This window comes from Salmo salar, chromosome ssa14 (assembly GCF_905237065.1).
Source record: "Salmo salar chromosome ssa14, Ssal_v3.1, whole genome shotgun sequence".
NCBI classification, from domain to species: Eukaryota; Metazoa; Chordata; class Actinopteri; order Salmoniformes; family Salmonidae; genus Salmo; species Salmo salar.
The window spans coordinates 53,064,892-53,075,655 of record NC_059455.1 but is presented as its reverse complement, the minus strand read 5'-3'; the positions used below and the strand labels follow the sequence as shown (position 1 = coordinate 53,075,655).

Sequence of the window (10,764 nt, the reverse complement as noted above, 5' to 3'; positions counted from 1 at the left end):
AGACTGTAGTCTGTAGTCTGTAGTCTTATGACAGGAGAACATGTAGTCTGTAGTCTGTAGTCTGTAGTGTTCTGACAGTAGAACATGTAGTCTGTAGTCTGTAGTCTTATGACAGGAGAACATGTAGTCTGTAGTTTGTAGTCTTATGACAGGAGAACATGTAGTCTGTAGTTTGTAGTCTTATGACAGGAGAACATGTAGTCTGTAGTCTGTAGACTGTAGACTGTAGTCTGTAGTCTTATACCAATAGTTAGAAGAGTTTCTGTCAGCTGATGGCAACTGATTTCCCTATAAGGTAATGCATGGCAACAAACCCTTTCTCTCTCTCTCTATTTACAGGGACCAGTCGGGCCTCCCGGACCTGCAGGAGCTGATGTGAGTCTAAATCAAGTTTTACCCTTGACCTCTAACCCTTGACCTTTAACCCCTGACCTTTATCTTAAACCGATAATGCTGACCCATAACTCTTAAACTGTATCCGATAAGCCCTGAGCTCTTACTGAGAACCCTACTGTTCTGGGATTGATGCTAGTGAAGAAGACATGGAAGACATTTGGAAGAGTCTAGAATATGTTCCTGAGATGAAAACTGAAAAGACCCTGGGAGTCGAGGTGGGAGACTGGAGAGAGAGAGGGGGGGGGGAGAAACAGAAGGACAGAGGGAAACAGAGAGAGACAGAGAGAGAGAGAGAGAGGGTGGGCGTGGGGGGAGAGGCAGAGAGAAAGAGAGAAACAGAGAGCGTAACAGACAAAGAGAGAGAGAGAGAGAGAGAGAGAAGATGGCAGTTCCAGCGGTAAGCTGTTTGGTAATGAGAACAGTCTGTCCTCAGACGCCATTTTGTGGGGTGACTCTTGGAAGACATTTGGAAGAGTGTAGTATATCTTCCTGAGATGAAAACAGAACAGACGCTGGGAGTTGGGGTGGGAGACCCTGTAGAGGACTGGAGTATTTCATATAACACCACGAGGAGAGAGAGAGAGGAAGAAACAGAGAGACAGAGGGAAACAGAGAGAGAGAGAGGGAGAGAGGGCAGAGAGACAGAGGGAAACAGAGAGACAGAGGGAAACAGAGAGAGAGAGAGGGAGAGAGGGCAGAGAGACAGAGGAAGAAACAGAGAGACAGAGGGAAACAGAGAGAGTGAGGGAGAGAGGGCAGAGAGACAGAGGGAAACGGAGAGACAGAGGGAAACAGAGAGAGAGAGAAGGGAGAGAGGGCAGAGTGAGAGGGCAGTTCCAGCAGTAAGCTGTTCAGTAAGGAGAACAGTCATATGTCTTTATCTTGGCCAGGTCGCAATTGTAAATGAGAACTTGTTCTCAACTTGCCTACCTGGTTAAATAAAGGTGAAATAAATAAAAATAAATAAATATGTCATTTTGTAGGGTGACTCGGCGTCACCATGGCAACCTCGCTCTATCCCGCCATTTCCTGGTTCTAAAGCCCGTCTCCTCAGACTACTACTACAGTTGAAGTTGGAAGTTTACAAACACTTAGGTTGGAGTCATTAAAACTCTTTTTTCAACCACTCCACAAATTTCTTGTTAACAAACTATAGTTTTGGCAAGTCGGTTAGGACATCTACTTTGTGCATGACACAAGTAATTTTTCCAACAATCGTTTAAACACAGATTATTTCACTTATAATTCACTGTATCACAATTCCAGTGGGTCAGAAGTTTACAAACACTAAGTTGGCTGTGCCTTTAGAAGCTTCTGATAGGCTAATTGACATCATTCAAGTCAATTGGAGGTGTACCTGTGGATGTATTTCAAGGCCTACCTTCAAACTCAGTGCCTCTTTGCTTGACATCATGGGAAAATCTAAAGAAATCAGCCAAGACCTCAGAAAAATTATTGTAGACCTCCACAAGTCTGGTTCATCCTTGGGAGCAATTTCCAAACGCCTGAAGGTACCACCTTCATCTGTACAAACAATAGTACGCAAGTATAAACACCATGGGACCACACAGCCGTCATACCGCTCAGGAAGGAGACGCATTCTGTCTCCTAGAGATGAACGTACTTTGGTACGAAAAGTGCAAATCAATCCCAGAACAACAGCAAAGGACCTTGTGAAGATGCTGGAGGAAACAGGTACAAAAGTATCTATATCCACAGTAAAATGAGTCCTATATCGACATAAACTGAAAAGCAGCTCAGCAAGGAAGAAGCCACTGCTCCAAAACCGCCATTAAAAAAGCCAGACTACGGTTTGCAACTGCACATGGGGACAAAGATCATACTTTTTGGGGGGAATGTCCTCTGGTCTGATGAAGCAAAAATAAAACTGTTTGGCCATAATGACCATCGTTATGTTTGGAGGAAAAAGGGGGAGGTTTGCAAGCCGAAAAACACCATACCAACCGTGAAGCACGGGGGTGGCAGCATCATGTTGTGGGGGTGCTTTGCTGCAGGAGGGACTGGTGCACTTCACAAAATAGATGGCATCATGAGGCAGGAAAATTATGTGTATATATTGAAGCAACATCTCAAGACGTCAGTCAAGAAGTTAACCTGTTATGGCTAGGGGGCAGTATTTTCACGGCTGGATAAAAAACGTACCCGATTTAATCTGATTATTAGTCCTGCCCAGAAACTAGAATATGCATATAATTATTAGCTTTGGATAGAAAACACTCCAAAGTTTCTAAAACTGTTTGAATGGTGTCTGTGAGTATAACAGAACTCATTTGGCAGGCCAAAACGTGAGAAGATTCTGTACAGGAAGTACCCTGTCTGACCATTTCTTGAACTTGTTTGCCATCTCTATCCATTACAAAGGATCTCTGCTCTAACGTGACACTTCCTACGTCTTCCATGGGCGCTCAGAGCCCGGGAAAAAGCTGAATGACGTAATTCAAAGCCCTGGCTGAAACACACGAGCGCTTTTGCTAAGTGGTCTATCAGAGGACAAAGGGCTTAGGCTCGTGCACAAAAACGTTCACAAAAAGCATAACAATTATTTTAAGAATTATAGATACAGAACTCCTCTATGCACTCGATATGTCTGATTTTAAAATAGCTTTTTGGTGAAAGCACATTTTGCAATATTCTAAGTACATAGCCCAGCCATCACGGGCTAGCTATTTAGACACCCGGCAAGTTTAGCCTTCACCAAAATCAGATTTACTATTATAAAAGTTTGATTACCTTTTGTTGTCTTCGTCAGAATGCACTCCCAGGACTGCTACTTCAATAACAAATGTTGGTTTGGTCCAAAATAATCCATCGTTATATCCGAATAGCGGCGTTTTGTTCGTGCGTCCCAGACACTATCCGAAATGGTAAATCAGGGTCGCGCCCATGGCGCAAGTCGTGACAAAAAAATTCTAAATATTCCATTACCGTACTTCGAAGCATGTCAACCGCTGTTTAAAATAAATTTTTATGCAATTTATCTCGTAAAAAAGCGATAATATTCCGACCGGGAATCTCCTTTTCGGCAAACAGAGGAAAAATCACAAAGACGGGGGCGGCCAGGGCACGCACCTAAGCCCACAGTCCCTTGATCGGCCACTTGACAAAGGCGATAATGTGTTTCAGCCTGGGGCTGGGATGACGACATTCAGGTTTTTCCCGGGCTCTGAGCGCCCATGGAAGACGTAGGAAGTGTCACGTTAGAGCAGAGATCCTTTGTAAAAGATAGAGATGGCAAAGAAGTTCAAGAAATGGTCAGACAGGCCACTTCCTGTAAAGGAATCTCTCAGATTTTGACCTGCCATTTGAGTTCTGTTATACTCACAGACACCATTCAAACAGTTTTAGAAACTTTGGAGTGTTTTCTATCCAAAGCCAATAATTATATGCATATTCTAGTTACTGGGCAGGAGTAGTAACCAGATTAAATCGGGTTCGTTTTTTATCCAGCCGTGAAAATACTGCCCCCTAGCCATAACAGGTTAAACAATTTAAAGGCAATGCTAACAAATACTAATTGAGTGTATGTAAACTTCTGACCCACTGGGAATGTGATGAAAGAAATACAAGCTGAAATAAATCAATTCTCTCTACTATTATTCTGACATTTCACATTCTTAAAATAAAGTGGTGATCCTAAATGACCTAAGACAGGGAATTATTACTAGGACTAAATGTCAGAAATTGTGAAAAACTGAGTTTAAATGTATTTGGCTAAGGTGTATGTAAACTTCCGACTTCAACTGTATATTAAGAGTCTATAACGCTTCATCAGGTTGCATACTAACACTACAGGAGGAGATGATATAGTGTACAATACATTATTTATCATTACTGTCATCTTCTGACATTGTATATAATGTATTGTACAAACATTGAGTAAATAAGCATTAATGTTACAAATGCATTATATACTGTAAGCACAAAAAACGTATTTCTCACAAATTATGTTCACACATTTGTTTACATCCCTGTTAGGGAGCATTTCTCCTTTGCCAAGATAATCCATCCACCTGACAGGGCTGGCATATCAAGAAGTTGATTAAACAGCATGATCGTTACACAGGTGCACCTTGTGCTGGGGCCAATAAAAGGCCACTGTAAAATGTGCAGTTTTGTCACACAACACAATGCCACAGATGTCTCAAGTTTTGAGGGAGCGTACAATTGGCATGCTGACTGCAGGAATGTCCACCTGAGCTGTTGCCAGAGAATTGAACGTTCATTTCTCTACCATAAGCCGGCCTCCAACGTCATTTTAGAGAATTTGGCAGTACGTCCAACTGGCCTCACAATGTAACCACGCCAGCCCAGGACCTCCACATCTGGCTTCTTCACCTGCAGGATCGTCTGAGGGGAGGGGGAAGGGGTGCTAAGGAATATTTATGTCTGTAATAAAGCCCTTTTGTGGGGAAAAACTCATCATTCTGATTGGCTGGGCCTGGCTCCACAGTGGGTGGGCTATATATATTGTACATCTGTATAACTGTTATCTATATAACTGTTATCTATATATATTGTACATCTATATAACTGTTATCTATATATAGTACATCTGTATAACTGTTATCTATATAACTGTTATCTATATATATTGTACATCTATATAACTGTTATCTATATATAGTACATCTATATAACTGTTATCTATATAAATGTTACCTATATATCGAACATCTATATAACTGTTATCTATATATATTGAACATCTATATCCTGTACATCTATATAGCTGTTATCTATATATATTGTACATCTATATAACTGTTATCTATTTTTATTGAACATCTATATCCTGTACATCTATATAACTGTTATCTATATTTATTGAACATCTATATCCTGTACATCTATATAACTGCTATCTATATATATTGAACATCTGTATAACTGTTATCTATATAACTGTTGTCTCTATATCCTGTATATCTATATAACTGTTATCTATATATATTGAACATCTGTATAACTGTTATCTCTACAACTGTTATCTATATAAACTCAGCAAAAAAAGAAACATCCCTTTTTCAGGACCCTGTCTTTCAAAGATAATACGTAAAAATCTAAATAACTTCACAGATCTTCATTGTAAAGGGTTTAAACATTGTTTCCCATGCCTGTTCAATGACCCATAAACAATTAATGAACATGCACCTGTGGAACGGTCATTTAGGCACTAACAGCTTACAGACGGTAGGCAGTTAAGGTCACAGTTATGAAAACTTAGGACACTAAAGAGGCCTTTCTACTGACTCTGAAAAACACCAAAAGAAAGATGCCCAGAGTCCCTGCTCATCTGCATGCTGCAAGGAGGCAGGAGGACTGTAGATGTGGCCAGGGCAATAAATTGCAATGTCCATACTGTGAGACGCCTAAGACAGCGTTAAAGGGAGACGGGACGGACAGCTGATCGTCCTCGCAGTGGCAGACCACGTGTAACAACACCTGCACAGGATAAGTACACCCGAACATCACACCTGCGGGACAGGTACAGGATGGCAACAACAACTGCCCGAGTTACACCAGGAACGCACAATCCCTCCATCAGTGCTCAGACTGTCCGCAAAAGGCTGAGAGAGGCTGGACTGAGGACTTGTAGACCTGTTGTAAGGCAGGTCCTCACCAGACATCACCGGCAACAACGTCGCCTATGGGCACAAACCCACCGTCGCTGGACCAGACAGGACTGGCAAAAAGTGATCTTCACTAACGAGTCGCGGTTTTGTCTCACCGGGGATGATGGTCGGATTCGTGTTTATCGTCGAAGGAATGAGTGTTACACCGAGGCCTGTACTCTGGAGCGGGATCGATTTGGAGGTGGATGGTCCATCATGGTCTGGGGCGGTGTGTCACAGCATCATAGGACTGAGCTTGTTGTCATTGCAGGCAATCTCAACGCTGTGCGTTACAGGGAAGACATCCTCCTCCCTCATGTGGTAGCCTTCCTGCAGGCTCATCCTGACATGACCCTCCAGCATGACAATGCCACCAGCCATACTGCTCCTTCTGTGCATGATTTCCTGCAAGACAGGAATGTCAGTGTTCTGCCATGGCCAGCGAAGAGCCCGGATCACATGTCCGTGGAACTTGTTCAGTTTATGTCTCAGTTGTTGAATCTTATGTTCATACAAATATTAACACATGTTAAGTTTGCTGGAAATAAACGCAGTTGACTGTGAGATGACGTTTCTATTTTTGCTGAGTTTATATTGAACAACTGTATAACTGTTATCTATATATATTGAACATCTATATAACTGTTATCTATATAACTGTTATCTATATAACTGTTATCTATATATATTGAACATCTATGTAACTGTTATCTATATATTGAACATCTATATAACTGTTATCTATATAACTGTTGTCTCTATATTCTGTACACCTGTATAACTGTTATCTATATAACTGTTATCTATATATATTGAACACCTATATAACTGTTATCTATATATTGAACATCTATATAACTGTTATCTATATAACTGTTATCTATATTCTGTACATCTATATAACTGTTATCTATTTAACTGTTATCTATATATATTGAACATCTATGTAACTTTTATCTATATATATTGTACATCTATATAACTGTTATCTATATTTATTGAACATCTATATCCTGTACATCTATATAACTGTTATCTATATAACTGTTATCTATATAACTGTTATCTATATTTATTGAACATCTATATCCTGTACATCTATATAACTGTTATCTATATATATTGTACATCTATATAACTGTTATCTATATATATTGTACATCTATATAACTGTAATCTATATATATTTAACATCTATATAACTGTTATCTATATATATTTAACATCTGTATAACTGTTATCTATATATTTAACATCTATGTAACTGTTATCTATATATATCTAACATCTATATAACTGTTATCTATATATATTGAACATCTATTTAACTGTTATCTACAGGAATGTGAGATTCTAGATATCATCATGAAGCTTTGCTGTAAGTCTCCACACACACACACACACACACACACACACACACACACACACACACACACACACACACACACACACACACACACACAGGAATGACTAACATTGTGTTTTTGTTTAATTTGTTTTCTACAGCGTGCTGTGGTGAGTCAATCCCATCATCTCATTGGCTTCTGAGTTTATTTTATAGCTCTCCAATCACCATTATGCCCATCCTCTGTCTAATGTCTGTCTGTCTGTCTGTCTGTCTGTCTGTCTGTCTGTCTGTCTGTCTGTCTGTCTGTCTGTCTGTCTGTCTGTCTGTCTGTCTGTCTGTCTGTCTGTCTGTCTGTCTGTCTGTCTGTCTGTCTGTCTGTCTGTCTGTCTGTCTGTCTGTCTGTCTGTCTGTCTGTCTGTCTGTCTGTCCTGATGTAGAGTGTAAATGTGGGCCCCTGGACCTGGCCTTCATTGTGGACAGCTCTGAGAGTATCGGCTCCACTAACTTCGCTCTAGCTAAAGACTTCATCATCACCGTCATCGACCGCCTTATTAAGGACCAGCAAGTCCGTGTGAGTACTATTTTAAATATATACTTTTACTAATACTTTATTTTAATAAACAAATCACATTACGGTCAAGAAGGATTTAAACATTTGTATTTTTAATTTTTAATTGAACATTTATTTTAACTTGGCAAGTCAGTTAGGAACAAATTCTTATTTACAATGACGGCCTACACCGGACAAACCAGGACGACGCTGGGCCAATTGTGCGCCGCCCCTTCGGGACTCATGAATAAAAAGGTTTGGGGTGTTCCAGGGGCGCAACTTTCACTGGGAACATGTCCCCCCCACATTCTGAAATTGCATTTTTGCCCCCCCCCCCAGTTATATCACTGAAATGTAATACAAAGCAATGCAACAGTGTGCTTTAGGACCATGTGGACGCCTCCGAGTGTCCCCCCCACTTCTTAAACCAATGTTTCGCCCCTGGGGATTTCTATGCCTGAAATTGAGACCAAAAAGCTTTTGTACACAATTTTGACTTTGTGGCTGTGGAATTTGACTTTGTGTCTGTGGAATCTGACTTTGTGGCTGTGGAGTCAAACTTTGTGGCTGTGGAATCTGACTTTGTGGCTGTGGAATCTGACTTTGTGGCTGGGGAATCTGACTTTGTGGCTGGGGAATATGATTGTGTGACTGGGGAATCTGACTTTGTGGCTGTGGAGTCAAACTTTGTGACTGTGGAATCTGACTTTGTGGCTGTGGAGTCAAACTTTGTGGCTGTGGAATCTGACTTTGTGGCTGTGGAATCTGACTTTGTGGCTGTGGAATCTGATTTTGTGGCTGTGGAATCTGACTTTGTGGCTGTGGAATCTGACTTTGTGGCTGTGGAATCTGATTTTGTGGCTGTGGAATCTGACTTTGTGGCTGTGGAATCTGATTTTGTGGCTGTAGAATCTGACTTTGTGACTGTGAAGTCAAACTTTGTGGCTGTGGAATCTGACTTTGTGACTGTGAAGTCAGACTTTGTGGCTGTGGAATCTGACTTTGTGGCTGTGGAATCTGACTTTGTGGCTGGGGAATCTGACTTTATGCCTATGGAAGCTAGTTAAACCCAGACACACTTTGTCTGCACGAGGTGAGCTATGGGATTCATATTTTTTTGTGTGATTACTACAGTATGAAACACTTGGAAAATAGCTACGGCAGAAATTTATTTTGCTATACATTTTACATGTGCTCATGCTTGACTTTCGCAGTTCGCAAACATCTTTAATTAGCTGCCTCCAGTAACCCTGTCTGTTGTGTGTGTGTGTGTGTGTGTGTGTGTGTGTGTGTGTGTGTGTGTGTGTGTGTGTGTGTGTGTGTGTGTGTGTGTGTGTGTGTGTGTGTGTGTGTGTGTGTGTGTGTGTGTGTGTGTGTGTGTGTGTGTGTGTGTGTAGTTTGGTTTTAATGAGTCCAGGGTGGGTGTGGTGCAGTACAGTGGGGATGGAGCCCAGGAGGCTGTCAGGCTGGGAGACCCCAACATTAACACACTCACTGAGCTCAAACAGTAAGTACACACACACACACACACACACACACACACACACACACACACACACACACACACACACACACACACACACACACACACACACACACACACACAGAGATACCCAATCATTACCCTGTATGTTGTGTGTAGGGCGGTGCGGGACCTGCGCTGGCTGGCTGAGGCCACCTATACAGGGGAGGCTCTTCAGTACTCTCTGACCAACATGATTGACCGTCTGCAGCAGGAGAACCGTGTGGTCCTAGTGCTCACTGATGGACGCTCCGATATCACCAGAGATAAAACACCGCTCAACACACTCTGTGGGAAGGGCATCAAGGTAAGGGACAACACTCTGTGGGAAGGGCATCAAGGTAAGGGACAACACTCTGTGGGAAGGACATCAAGGTAAGGGACAACACTCTGTGGGAAGGGCATCAAGGTAAGGGACAACACTCTGTGGGAAGGGCATCAAGGTAAGGGACAGCACTCTGTGGGAAGGGCATCAAGGTAAGGGACAACACTCTGTGGGAAGGGCATCAAGGTAAGGGACAACACTCTGTGGGAAGGACATCAAGGTAAGGGACAACACTCTGTGGGAAGGGCATCAAGGTAAGGGACAACACTCTGTGGGAAGGGCATCAAGGTAAGGGACAGCACTCTGTGTGAAACCTCTTGCCTCATACCATTAACATTTACGTAATTTAGCAGACGCTCTTATCCAGAGCGACTTACAGTAGTGAATACATACATTTCATACATAACCCTGACCCCTCCTCTCTCTGTCAGGTGGGTGGTCTGGGAGTGAAGGACTACTCTGGCCGTCAGCCCAACCATGAACAGCTCAGTGCTGTGGTCTGTAAGAGCGACCCTAAACCAGGCTTCTCCTTCGTACTGGAGAACTTCGCTGAACTGCTGGATGACTCCTTTCTACAGAACCTCACTACACGCATCTGTGAAGGTACACACACACACACACACACACACACACACACACACACACACACACACACACACACACACACACACACACACACACACACACACACACACACACACACACACACACACACACATGCTAGTGAACCCTTTGGTGCTGATACAGACTCTGTAAAACATTGACTTGAAAATGTCTTATTCATTTTGGTTTCTCTATTTCCTACAACAGATAAGAAGTGTCCCAACTACAAATGTCCCAGTAAGTCCACTGCTTGTTACCATGTGGTTCATCTCTGTCCTGATCTCTCCAGTATCATTGTCTTCAGACATGGACATGGGTTAGGATCTGGGACGGGTTTACGGTCTCTCTTCAGTATCATTCTCTGAGTACATGGACATGGGTTACAAT

The 10,764-nt window shown here is 42.1% G+C and overlaps 1 protein-coding gene across 1 annotated transcript in view; it reads left to right on the top strand.

Annotated features, from left to right (window-relative positions):
* LOC106596003 (collagen alpha-1(VI) chain) overlaps positions 1-10,764 on the top strand; it is a 72,696-nt gene that overhangs the window by 57,759 nt on the left and 4,173 nt on the right. The window contains exons 25-32 of the mRNA XM_045694550.1: positions 340-375; positions 7,371-7,407; positions 7,536-7,544; positions 7,815-7,948; positions 9,325-9,434; positions 9,570-9,756; positions 10,206-10,377; positions 10,585-10,614. Coding sequence (XP_045550506.1) covers positions 340-375; positions 7,371-7,407; positions 7,536-7,544; positions 7,815-7,948; positions 9,325-9,434; positions 9,570-9,756; positions 10,206-10,377; positions 10,585-10,614 — 715 coding nt within the window. The remainder of the gene's footprint in view (positions 1-339; positions 376-7,370; positions 7,408-7,535; positions 7,545-7,814; positions 7,949-9,324; positions 9,435-9,569; positions 9,757-10,205; positions 10,378-10,584; positions 10,615-10,764) is intronic.